At 38.5% G+C, this 13,927-nt stretch overlaps 1 protein-coding gene across 28 annotated transcripts in view; it reads right to left on the reverse strand.

The window, feature by feature from the left end:
- The window catches only part of SLC25A26 (solute carrier family 25 member 26), a 196,080-nt gene that overhangs the window by 115,362 nt on the left and 66,791 nt on the right, over window positions 1–13,927 (reverse strand). For 17 of the 28 annotated variants that reach the window (XR_012011809.1, XR_012011810.1, XM_072785475.1 and 14 more), the window contains exons 2-3: window positions 13,275–13,323; window positions 945–1,101 (exon numbers count right to left, since the gene is read on the reverse strand). The exons of 2 other annotated variants lie outside the window; for them this stretch is intronic. Coding sequence is in view for 24 of the 26 variants with exons in the window: in XM_072785475.1 (XP_072641576.1) it covers window positions 945–1,101; window positions 13,275–13,323 (206 nt within the window). In the remaining 2 variants the exon portion in view is untranslated. Of the gene's footprint in view, window positions 1–944; window positions 1,102–13,274; window positions 13,324–13,927 lie in introns of those variants that run through there. 9 more of the 28 variants (XM_072785471.1, XM_072785485.1, XM_072785473.1 and 6 more) reach the window with 2 other exon arrangements.

Below are 13,927 nucleotides of genomic sequence, written 5' to 3' on the forward strand. Positions count from 1 at the left end.
CATGAATAAATAAAATAAAATCTTTAAAAAAAAAAAAAAAAAAAAGAATCTCCTAGAACAGAGGTTCTATAATTGTGTGTGTGTGTGTGTGTGTGTGTGAGAGAGAGAGAGAGAGAGAGAGAGAGAGAGAGAGTGTGTGTGTGTGGTGGTTGTTTGTTTGGTTTGCTTCAGAGTGCCACTGAAAGCGTCAGTAAGCAAAATGAGATAAGTATCTGAAAAAAGTACATCAACAAATGGATTAAATAAAACAGATTATATGGATTACAAAATAAGAGCGCCATAAATCATATAATGTGACTCCAAACTACAACAAAAGCAAGACACCTAAAGGAGATATCCAAGAGGAGGTTAGTGGAGTTGGCTGCATCATCTAAGAGCAATTTAGATAAGACAGAAAAGGTTTAAGGCCTCTTAGGTTCATGTGCTCCAAAAGAATCTCCAAGGCAGTAGTTATTAAACTCAGCCTCATACTGCAATCACCTAGGAAGTGACTAAACCCCCTGATACCCAGGCAAAGCCCAGACCAATTAAACTTAGGGAGCTGATACAGGCATCAGTATTTTTTTAAAGCTTCCCAAGAGATTCCATTGTGTGGACAAGGGTGAGAACCACTGTTCTGAGGTATGGCAACCAATATTAGAACAACATTTTCAAGATTCTAACTGCGAATTTTAACAAGAAAAACCATTTTAGAAAGACTGCTCCTAAAAAAAAAAAAAAAAAAAAGAAAGAAAGACTGCTCCTATTGTTGACAAATACAGTGGAATGGGATCTCTAGCACTAGCTGATACAAAAGCAATGGGTTAATGAATAGAAAATAAATTCAAGAGATAAGCTACAACACATGAGCAATTCTATGTGGGGTAACATCATATACCATCCTGGAGATAAATCTCATTATCTTGGCTTTCTGGCAATGAGAATATCAATATAATTTTTTTTACCATTAGGAAAGGATCCAATAGCAGCAGAAGGAACACCAGCATATATTCCACGAAAACCACCAGCCTTATTAAATCCTTGTGGACTCTGCAGCCTGGTTTTAATGGTATCCAGAGGAAATAATATCAAGTCAACAGCAACACCTGCTACCCCACCAGCCTTTAAAAAAAAGAAAAAGAAAAGAAAAGAAAGGAAGAAGGTTACAATTGAATAAGCTCTCTGCCATTTGGGGGTGAGGATAAGAAAAAAGTAATTTTTAAAGCCTGTTTCTCATACTGATCAGTCCACAGCTTATTTGGCAAAGTCAAAGGAACTTCTATCTAATTTTATAGATTTTCCTGGGGAAATAACCATTGTTGTGCTATATTCTTAAATTGTAATTTAAGTACATTTTTATTTTTAAAATGAATCAAATTAAATTTTTAATACTTCCAAATGGTTCAAAAATAAGCAAGCAATCTCAGGTTAAGAGTTCAAAGTCTCTTTCCCTAGTATAATAACTCAGGTAACCACTTCGGCCGGTTGCTTACTGTATCCTTCTGAAGTTACTCTAGGCATATATAAACAAATGTAAATACATATATTTTTTAAAAGATATATACAATATGTACTGTACTGCACATCACTTTTATTACTTAATTTATCTTGCTGATCTTTCCATATCAACCAAATTGTTGTATTTTTGTCTTTTTAACAAATGCATAGTAAAACTGAAGACTTTTTTGGGGAGAGACTTCCACCCTGAGATAGGTAATGGTCCTTGGGAATCTAGATCTGTATTTTAAGATCCATACATCTAAGGACTCCTGTGGTATTCACTCTCCTTTATGTATATTTAAAAATTCCTTGATAATTTTTAAATTAAGTAAAAAAAAATTGGGAAAAAAGAAGAATTACAAAGAGAAAAAGACTCTCAATATGGTTGCTATATAATAATTTTAGTGAATCACTAACTTTTCTCATCTTTTGGATTTTGAACATGAATGTATTATCTATTCAAAAGGTAAAATATATATATATGTTAAAACTACATATTAAAAACTAAGATACAGAAAAAGAAAATCAATATTATTCAAACATACAGGGAAAGTTCAAAATGATGTACTGTTTCCATCCTTTGGGTACACAAAATGCTCTGGCAGTACAAAGCTTAGTACATAGCAAACACTCTGCTCTACTTACCACTCACCAAAAAACCAGTGCAAGAGTTCACCGCAACAATGAAATTACTCTGATGAGAAATCCAGTAATGAACTAGGACAGGTACATAATTAAAAACTATTTTAATAGAAGCAGGAAAGTACATAGCCATAAATATTAATACTGTACTATGTGATCGGCCTGAGAGACATGAAACCTTTGGAACCTCAAAGACCACAAAGGTCTACTCTGTGAATGACCTAAAAAGATGTCACCAAAACAACACAGAGATATGCCAGAAGAAAACCACAAAGAATGACAACTGGGATTTCTTTCTGGAAATAAAGACAGCCTTTTCTAAGTCATTGGAATATGTTTGTAAGTAAAGTAGGAAAGTTTAAAAAAAAAAAAAAGTCAATCTTTTTCAATATTCTTCTCAATTATTTTTAAAGGATTTTGTAAAATTCAGTACATAAAATATTGCTCATGCCTCTTCATTTTTTCAAAACACAAGGAAAAGAAAAATCCCACTGGAGAAATCTGATAGGACTAGATTCTTTATAAACATGCTGCATTTCATTCTAATTTTCTCTTTAATCTTAAGAGAGGGTTCAGAGAGATGCTATCTACTGCTAAATTTTAATCAATAAGTTAATTAATCTTTTAATCTATTTGGCTACTTTGCATGCATTGATTCTCTAACCCTTCTTTCATCAAAATTCTTACCTTCAGAGAATAAAATAACCAGATTCAATCTGTTTATCTAGTAAAACACGAATCAGAAGTTACTAATTGCTTTTGCAGATTTCAAACTTCTGTAACTCAAATGTCATTTAAATTCATGAGACTGAAAAAAATTGAAAACAAAACAAAAAGCTAATAAAAAATAGGAAAAAGAAAAAAAATACTGATATATTTTAGCCACACAGCAACATATTTAAGATTTAAACAAAAACTTTTGGGACTGCTAATTTTACATGTAATACTGTTATGCACATAATTATATTCAAAATGCATAAGCCAACAGCAGTTGAATATAAGGAACTCCGTCAAATTCTTTTATTCTTTGGTCTGAGAAACTTGTTTTATTTATGATCATTTATCAAAAAGGTAGGGGTGCCTGAGTGGCTCAGTTAAGCCTCTGGCTCTTGGTTCCAGCTCAGATCATGATCTCAGGGGTCCTGGGATCAAGCCCTGAGTTAGGCTTTGGGCTGAACTCCTAGTCAGCTTCAGATTCTTTCTCCCTCTCCTTCCCCGTGTTCCTCCCTGCTCGCATGCACTTGCTCTGGCTTGCTCTCTCTCACTCTCACTCTGTCATCAGGCAAATAATTAGTTTCAAGATTTGTGGTAGCTTACACTGAAAACTGTAAGTAAAGAACTAGACAAAAGCCAAATATACAGAACATATCTCAGATAACCAGCAAGCCTTACTATAACATAACAATTTATTGAAACTTTGATATAAAATATGCCTCTAACTTAATAAATGTAAAGTGCTACAGGATGTAGAGAGGAAGTAACTAATGAGTGCTTTGAAACTACTCTGGGGGGATCCCTGGGTGGTGCAGCGGTTTGGCGTCTGCCTTTGGCCCAGGGCGCGATCCTGGAGACCCGGGATCGAATCCCACGTCAGGCTCCCAGTGCATGGAGCCTGGTTCTCCCTCTGCCTGTGTCTCTGCCTCTCTCTCTCTCTCTCTCTCTCTCTGTGACTATCATAAATAAATTTTTTTTAAAAATTAAAAAAAAAAAAGAAACTACTCTGGGAGTTGAAAAAATTCAAGACTTCATACTATTGAACCTTTCTTTTTCAAAAAGAGGCTGGCAAAATAACGGAAAAAAACACTGCTGCTCAGCTACAGGATAAAACCAAACTACCTGTCTAATTTAGATAAACAAAATCATCACAGGCCACTGGCTTAAACAACGCTAAGGCTTCCCTGAGGAACATCCCTCCTTGGTCTTCTCTACAACAAAGCAGTCACTAGTGACTCTGCCTCTGACAAGTGCTGCCTGTTTCCTGGCATCCTTGTCTTCTTCCCCACCTTGATTCACTCTCCTGCCAGTGCTCCTGGCCCCTACACACTAATGGCAGCATCATTTTCATGAAATGCAAATTTCAATTTCATCTAGCCACTCTCCAACCTATAAGTCTCCCAAATCTTCCAAGAGCCCTAAGAATAAAGGACAAAATCATAGGACAGCCTACAAGGTTCTGAAAGTTCAGGACCCCATCTACCGCTCAACTCCACTGCCATTGCCCTCTGCTTGGCACCTCCTTGCCACCTCATTGCTCTCTTTTCCTCCAAATCATCTGATCTTACTCATTTCTAGGACTGTACAGATGCTCCCAAATCTGCCAGTCTAGGCTTAGACCCTCTTGTTTGCGCATGCTAATCACAATTTTTTAATTCTACAGTCCCATCAGACTCTAAGATCCATATCTATTTTGCTAACCAGTATGTTCCCAGCACCAGTACACAGTAGGCGTGCAATAACTATTTTTTTAAAAGCTGTTATTTATTTATTCAGGAGACACACAGAGAGAAAGGCAGAGACAGGCAGAGGGAGAGGCAGGCTCCATGCAGGGAGCCCGATGTGGGACTCGATCCCCGAACTGGGATCACGCCTGAGCCAAAGGCAGACGCTCAACTGCTGAGCCACTCATGCATCCCACGCAATAACCCTCTTGCACTGTTGGTGGGAATGTGAAATGGTGCAGCCACTCTGGAAAACTGTGTGGAGGTTCCTCAAAGAGTTAAAAATAGACCTGCCCTACGACCCAGCAATTGCACTGTTGGGGATTACCCCAAAGATACAGATGCAGTGAAACGCCGGGACACCTGCACCCCGATGTTTCTAGCAGCAATGTCCACAATAGCCAAACTGTGGAAGGAGCCTCAGTGTCCATCGAAAGATGAATGGATAAAGAAGATGTGATTTATGTATACAATGGAATATTATTCAGCCATTAGAAATGACAAATACCCACCATTTGCTTCAACGTGGATGGAACTGGAGGGTATTATGCTGAGTGAAATGAGTCAATCGGAGAAGGACAAACATTATATGGTCTCATTCACTGGGGAATATAAATAATAGTGAAAGGGAATAGAAGGGAAGGGAGAAGAAATGGGTAGGAAATCTCAGAAAGGGAGACAGAACATAAAGACTGCTAACTCTGGGAAACGAACTAGGGGTGGTGGAAGGGGAGGAGGGCAGGGGATGGGGGTGAATGGGGGACGGGCACTGAGGGGCGCACTTGACGGGATGAGCACTGGGTGTTATTCTGTATGTTGGCAAATTGAACACCAATAAAAAATAAATTTATTATTTAAAAAAAGCTAGCAACTATAAAAATTTTTTAAATATTGAAGTTAAAAAAAAAAAATGACTGAGAGGCACCTGGTGGCTTGGTCTGTTAAACGTCTGCCTTTGGCTCAAGTCATGATCCTAGGGTCCTGGGATCCAGCCCCACATCTGACTCCCTGATCAGAGGGGAGCTTGCTTCTCCTTTTCCCTGCCCCCAGCTCGCACTCTCCCTCGCTCGCTCTCAAATAAATAAAATCTTTAAAAAAATCAATGACTGAATCAATGACCCTAATAAGTTATCTATCACCCATGTTAGAAGATACTATAAATCAACCTTCAAAAGGTATATCAAATTAAAAACAAATTGCATAATACAGGACCACACTATTCCCAAAAGAAAAATATAAACAGCCAACAAAATTATAAATATGTTTCCCCATCATTAATGATCAAATAAAAACAAATTAAAACTTTTCCCCATAAATCAGAAAAGGCTAAAAATATGAAGAATAGGTATGGGCACTATTAAGAGAAACAAATTATTATAGTTTTCTGAAGGACAATTCGGCAAAACGAAAATTTTAAATTATAAAGCCCCTGATCCCATGATTTTATTTCTAAATATTTCTTCCACAGAATTAAGTGCATAAATATACAAGATGGTTTACTACAGCATTATTTGTAACAGTAAAAAACTGGAAATAATCTAATGGTCCATCCTTGGGGACTTGTTAGATAAATTATGTTATCTCTGAGTAATGGATTGCTACACAACCTTTATGTATTTTTTTTTCTACACAACCTTTAAAAGAATGAGGTCAATCTGAACGCACTGGCACAGAAACATAGGTTATATTTTTAAATTAATCAAATAAGCTATCAAACAATATATCCCATATGATCTCACCTTTCAAAGAAATGTGTATTGATTTGTATATATATGCATAACTAGAAGTCTAGAACCATACACACTGAAGTGCTACAAGTTACTTCCTCTATGGAAATAAATTTGGGATGAGTAGTATCTTGCTAATTTTTGTACTGTTCCGGTCTTGTAATGAGTATTATAAACATATAAAAGTGAAGCTTGTCAAAATGAATACTGCTCCACAAAAAAAAAAAAAAAAAAAAAACATAATTCCCTGGTTGCATGTGGTATATAGGCAGCACCTACAGGGTAACAAGAGCCTTGACCCAAGAGCCCTACACTACGATGTATCTGGCTTCATTTTTCATATTCTTGTGGACTGTGAGCCCCATCCAATCTGTTTCCTGAACCTGTCCTTATACTTCTCACTTCTGCCCTCCTGCTTGAGTTTTTCTTTCAATGTGGGATGTCCCTCCTATCCCCATTGTCTCCTGTCTACAGCAGACCACCTACTCCCCCACCACTGTACGTACATACATACACACCTGCCAAAGTCCTGTCCACTATGAAGGCTGTGACCAAATGCCGCATCCCTCCTAAAGTCCTTCACAAGCTCCCAGTCAGAATTAAGTGCTACTTCCTTGACTACTTGCCCATCTAACTCCGTCTATATTCACTTTCAGTACTAGCTAACCATTATGTCTGACCTGACATTAAGATTCTTTAGACCAGAAGCGGGGTCAGTCACCTTTGCCCTCCTAAATATCTAACCCAGAACCTCCTAAGCTGCAGGGCTTCTGCACCTGTTTGCTGGTTTGAACCAAAAGGAAACGCGAGATGATGAGAACTTTATCAAAAGATCGCATCTTCCAAAGAAAAAGAGTACATCACTCACTGATTGTTCCTGTCGTGGTTTGCTGGAGCACTTGTGACAACAGAAAGCCAGCGCTATCTATCTACTACTATACTTGCAGGCATTCCACACTGACACTGACAGCTCTGTGGTCTACTTAGGGTGACTTCTCCAGAAATCCTGTTTATCATCACCTCCTAATGGAAAAGGCTGTGTCACTTCATTTTTGTTTAGTGAGGCTATTCTCAAGAACACAGTAATGGTTCTAAAATTTGACTTGAGTATCCTTCCATTTCTTCAGAAATTCGTACAGATTAAATATTGCCTGAAAACATAGTTCTGACATCAGACAGACCTAGCTTCAATCTCAACTGCATCTCCTTAGCAGAGCTATTTCACCCTAAGTCTATAGTTCTTCATACATGAAATGGGGAAAATAGTACCTGTACTTCATAGAGTTTTTCACAACTGAGATTAAATGAGAATTAAATATAATTAATAACCCGGTTATATGCTTGTTTGTAATAAAAAACTGGAAATACCAGTAAAAACAGCAAAACACCAGCCTCAATCACTTATCATTAAGCATGAATTATTATTTTTAGTGTTACTATAAATATCCTACAAAGTTTCCTGATGCAGTATTTCTGACGTGACAATATTAGAAGCCATAAAAAAAGACTTAACAAAGATGGAAGAATATGTTCATGTATTAAATTTCATAAATTTATAGAGAGAATACATAAATTCAAGTCTTTCATTAGTAATTATGATTTAAATGTCTCCTCCAACTCAGCTCTCTGGACAAGAATTGCCTGTGGACACATTCTACACAAAGCCAAATCATGTAATGCATGGCAGGAACAAGTCAGCACCAACTTAGAAAACTTAAGGAATATTTTTTTTAAAGATTTTATTTATTAAAAAAAAAGATTTTATTTATTTATGCATGAGAGACATAGAAAGAGAGGCAGAGACACAGGCAGAGGGAGAAGCAGGCTCCACTCCATGCAGGGAGCCTGACATGGGACTCAGTCCCGGGTCTCCAGGATCCCGCCCTGGGCTGAAGGTGGCACTAAACCGCTGAGCCACCAGTGCTGCCCTTGAGAAATATTTATATTCAAATTTCTTTATGACCATTAGATTTGAATTTATGGGTGAATTTTTTTTTAGATGTTATTTATTCATGAGACAGAGAGAGAGAGGCAGAGACACAGGCAGAGGGAGAAGCAGGCTCCATGCAGGGAGCCCGACATGGGACTCGATCCCAGGTCTCCAGGATCACACCCTGAGCCGAAGACCATGCTAAACCACTGAGCCATGCGGGCTGCCCTGGGTGAATTTTTTAGAAGCAAAATACAAAACTGTAACTATAGGACTTGGGCTATCAAAAAATTGCATAAGCACATGTTAAAATGCTCAGTAAATGGTTACTTTTTAATCACTCCTTGCCACTACACAGCTAATTTTTATCTTCCTTTTAAGGTCTGCCTCCTACTTGACTGCAAACTCAGGAGGGCTTCAAAGCAATCTTTCCAAGTCCCAAAGGCTGACAAGTAGGTCTTGCTGAACGGGTAAAAGATACCTAATTTGTGGAGGTGGAAAAGCTATGGGTGCAATTTTTATCTTTTCTGTATTTGACATTTCACTAATACTACTCAAAATCTTTATAAATTTTCAGTATTAAATTTTTATTTCTACATGTAGCATTTATTTGGGAAGTGGTAACAAAAGCACATTAACAAGTCTTTTACAATTACCAAATACTAAAACTCTCCCAGCAACCCCACTTATACCGAAAGAAAAATGAGAAAAGAAAAGTGGTCCCATCTTTTAGTACTCGAGACAAGAAAAAAGGCCTCCATCGCAGCAGCGGTTCTCAACTGTGGTCCTAGATAACTGGTGATCTCCAAGGGTGCCTTGCATGCTCCACTAACTGATCAAAATTCAGAATATACTTGTGTCTAAGTGACTGCTCAACACAAAAAGAAGCAAAAAATACCTGCTTGCTCTGACTTAAATGCCGAAAAGAAAAAAGTCACAAAAGCAACCTAGAGAATGTGGAAGCATAATTCCCAATTCCTCACAGATCTGGAGATAATACTTCATCACTGGATAGTAACCTCCCTTTACACCAAATTTAAGAGTAGGAGGCAATTTCCAGAAAGGAAAAATATGTGGCAAAGAACATCAAAAACTTCCTTTGAAGTATGTCCAATACTTCATTCTTTTCTTCTGTTTTCTCACCCCACCTAACAAGCCCTAGCAACTATAACCCCCGCCATTCCCCTCAAGTCATACTCTGCCAGGGGTTCTCAGCAGGAGGTCGGGCCCAGTGAGAAGATACTACTACATGAAGATTATGAAAAAGCTTTTTCAGAACCACCTCACTAAACCACAATTTAAAAAGAAAAGAGTCAAGCAAACAGTCCTTGCGCTACACCGTAACAACATGCATGAATTTCAATTCCCACAAGTAACACAAGTTACCAACACCATAGATGAAATTACAGTAAACACAGAGATGTTTTCCAAAAATAGATAATCAAAAGAGTGAACTGGCCAACAAAGATGAAAGTGCAGCAAATAAATGAAAAGTGGTAACACTGAAAGTGAAAATCAAATATAAATTTACAAGATATAGCCAGCCATGGGAATAGGGACACTGGTGTCCGAGATACTCTAGAGGATGAAGATGTCCCAGAGGAAGGGATGCCAGCAAAAGTCTTCCCACTAAATGAACTCTCAGAGGTATTTCCTAACGTTGAAAGCACACAGGATGGGACGCCAGGGTGGCTCAGGGGTTGAGTACCTGCCTTTGGCCCAGGGCGTGATCCTGGACTCCCAGGATTGAGTCCCACGTCAGGCTCCCTGCATGGAGCCTGCTTCTCTCTCTGCCTGTGTCTCTGCATCTCTCATGAATAAATAAATAAAATCTTAAAATCTTAAAAAAAAAAAAAAAAAAAAAAAAGAAAGAAAGCACACAGGATAAAATGTTGGAAGTTGATCCAAACTTGGTAAACATTATGACACTTTGCTAAGGCATAAAAGATGCTTGTTCTGTACTGTAAATTATCTGACTAGAAGACCAGCACTGGTCAAATTACTTTTAACACATTCTTCACAAAGAAATAAATCCTTGGTTTCTAATGCTTTAAATTACAATGCTCTCAATATTAGCTTTACTATTTTTTTCACTTTTCTATACATTTCTAATGAACAGTAAGAGTCTGTCATTTAACACTGACAAGAATTTTTAGAGGTCATTAAAGGATCATACACTTTCTCATCAGTTATAAAGACCACTCTGCAAGGTTTCCACTTGCACATTTTGACAACCCAGGCTACCACGCAAAGGACTGCCCATACTCTACACTGCGTAAAGTCCACACTTGCCAAGGTTCTTTTTCTTGTAAACAAGGACTGGTTAAAAGTAACTAGAGTAGGATATTTTTGGTTTCATCCAAGTAACAAGCCAGATGAATTCATGAACTACAAGGGCAATGAAATAGTTAAGTATTGAAGGGGAGAGAAGAGTCAGGCAAGAAGGAAAAGAGATGTAGTACAGGATGTGATGTTTTTAAAAATATAAAGTAGATTTTTGTATTTTAAAAAAACTGGAAGAGAAAAAGTAATGCTACTTCAAAACTATTTTGTATTAGAAATTTCAACAGTCCCTTCAATAGTCCCTTTTTAATGAGAACAGTGAATGTTTTAATTAAGCATGAGCAGATGTACCTAGTGTTAGTAGTAGTGTAGTGTTGTATTAAGTATTTTCCATGTTATAGCACTGTTGTTAATGGCCCCTGAATAGTTGATGAAATGCGTCTATTACAGTTTACCTAATCATTCCTGTGTTTCACTTTTAAGTGGCTTTATATTATCTTCACTGAGTTAAGTGTTATGAACATCTTTAGGTTACTAACACTTAGTTCCACACTGCTTTCCTGAAAGTATGTACCAGTCACTGTACTCTGAGGTTTTTCTCTTCTGAAAAGCCTACTCTGCTCCAAATGAACACTAATATCCCAGTGACTCTTCCCTTACTCTACTCTACAACCCTCAATCCTCCTCATGAAGCTTTAGGAAGGGAGTATTAAAATATCTGCTAAATGCTAGGTTCTGTATTGCATATCTGACAGTCTCGTTTAATACTCAGAATCTGAATTTCAAGACCAGCAATCATTTAGACTTTCATTTCATTCATTCAAAACATAAGGCTGAGTACCTATATAATGCCAGGCACTGGTAAAACAGTGTTAAGCAAAACAACACTCCCCAAGGAGCGTTCAGCCTGCCTCAAAGACACTTCCAACCGCCCCCCCCAAAAAAGGGCCCACTCTACTGCTGAACTACTTTGTAATAATGGCTTCCATTATGCTTCACATAAAATTCAAAATCCTTTCCATGGCCCACAAAGATTCACCTCAGCTGACTTTCTCTACCTCTCCAATATAACCCCCTGCCACTACCCTTTCCCACTAGGCCTCAGCCACCACTTTAACACCCTCAGTTCTTTCCATCTGAGGGTTTTCCTTCATGCTGCTCCCTCTGAAGTTTCTTCTCTTCTCAGCAAAATGTCTTGTGCTTTCTTATATTTTATGTCTTAGTTTGATGTCACCTCCTTGGGGGCTTTCTTGATCACTCCATCTAGCATAGGTTCTCCAATATTACCCCACTGCAGTTCATTTCTACTTTTTTTATAACTTTTTAAAATATTTTATTTATTTAAGAAAGAGAGAACATGGGGGGGGGGGGGCGTCAAGGAGGGACAAGCAGACCCACACTGAGTGGGAAGCCGGATGCAGGGCCACATCCCAGGACCCCGAGATCATGACCTGAGCTGAAGTCAGACACAACCAACCAGGTGCCCCTAGTTCATTTCTTAAATAGCACTTTTCAGTTTGGTTTGTTTACCACCATAAGTCCAAGGACTATCAGAGTGCCTGGTGGACAGAATACATGGCAGATAAACTATGTGCTTAATGAATAAAATCCTTCTTCTTTAGCTAGAAAGAAATCTATCTTCCTCAAAACTTCTACATACTGATCCTAACTTTATCTTGTGTAACTACAATGAAAAAAAATATTTTTAGGCATTTGTATCATACTTTAATAAATTTTTTTAAGATTTTAGTTGGGATCCCTGGGCGGCGCAGCGGTTTGGCGCCTGCCTTTGGCCCAGGGCACGATCCTGGAGACCCGGGATCGAATCCCACGTTGGGCTCCCGGTGCATGGAGTCTGCTTCTCCCTCTGCCTGTGTCTCTGCCTCTCTCTCTTTCTCTCTCTCTCTGTGTGACTATCATAAATAAATAAAAAATAAAATAAAAAAAATAAAAATAAAAAAAGATTTTAGTTGATGGGAAGAGAGGACAGGCAGGGGGAGAGGGAGAAGCAGGCTCCCTGCTTGATCATGACCTGAGCCAAAGGCAGGTGCCCAACTGACTGGGCCACCCAGGCACTCATACGTTAAAAAATTATTTATTTTTTTAAAAGATTTTATGTATTTATTCATGAGAGAGACAGACGTGGGACTCCATCCCGGGACTCCAGGACCACGCCCTGGGCCAAAGGCAGGCGCTAAACCGCTGAGCCATTCGGGGATCCCTGTTAAAAAATTTTTAAACTACTGCTCATTAACTCTGGCACTGGCCTGTTTTTAGCAACAGCTACTGCTGCTGACTTCAGAGACAGTATCAAGGAGTATTTATGGGCATGGAATCCCACCTTACGCCACCTGGATTGGAATCTGAGCTCCAACACTTGCACACATGAAATAGATCTCACTTTGGAGAAATTCCCTAACCTCTCTATACCTCAGTTCCTCATCTGGAAAACTAGGATATGACTTAACTGTCAGAATTAACAATTAACCCCAGTTAACCCCAGTTAACAACAACCCCAGTTCCTGACAGAGTAATGTTAACGGTCAAAACTACCACTGCTGTCTCACTGTCTAGAGAGGAAAACTTCAAAGAGATAACGCATCTCTTTGTATCCTTAAAACCTACCTTACACAAGTCTCGACAAACCTACATTTAAAACCGTCACCCCACAAGTGTGGCTAAGACACTCCCTTTGCATATATTTCCATAATACCCTGAAACTAGCCCTCACATCAGGTATCCTAACAGTTAACTTTGCTATTCTCCCTCCACCACCTGACTCGTGTAAGCCGGTCTGTCTTGTTCACCATAGTATCTCCAACACCTGCAACAACAAACGTTTGATAATTAAATGAAATTCCACTGAGCTTCCATTCCTCCCAGTGGGAGCCTTTTTTTTAAAAAAAAAAAAAAAGCATTTGTGGGGCACCTGGGTGGCTCAGTCCATTAACCATCTGTCTTCGCTCAGGTCATGATCCCCAGTCGGGGATCCTACCCCGCGACCAATATGCCTACTGCACCTGCTCTAACAGAGGCTTATTTTTGCAAAATATCACACAAATTTTTATTCTTGGGGTTGTTTTTTTTTTGGGGGGGGGGATGTGAAAACATATTGATTCTTCGTCGTTTCCTAAGGAATTAAACGCTACCATCTTACTGGCTCCGTAACTATCTGTGCTTATCACACTATACCTACAACCTACAAGAATGCTTGAAACACTAAAAAAAAATAAATTAATAATAATAATAATAATAATAATAAGCAGACTAATTATATATTGCATGAACAGATATGTCATTTTCCGAGAGTGAAAACAGATAAGGCTAAATGGAACCCACAGTCCTGGACAGGGAGGAGTCTGAGCGTTTTGGGTTTTGTTCTATGTATTTAATTCCCAAGTTCTCCATGGTATGGAGAACAGTTATAA

Source organism: Canis lupus, chromosome 19, assembly GCF_048164855.1.
Source record: "Canis lupus baileyi chromosome 19, mCanLup2.hap1, whole genome shotgun sequence".
NCBI classification, from domain to species: Eukaryota; Metazoa; Chordata; class Mammalia; order Carnivora; family Canidae; genus Canis; species Canis lupus.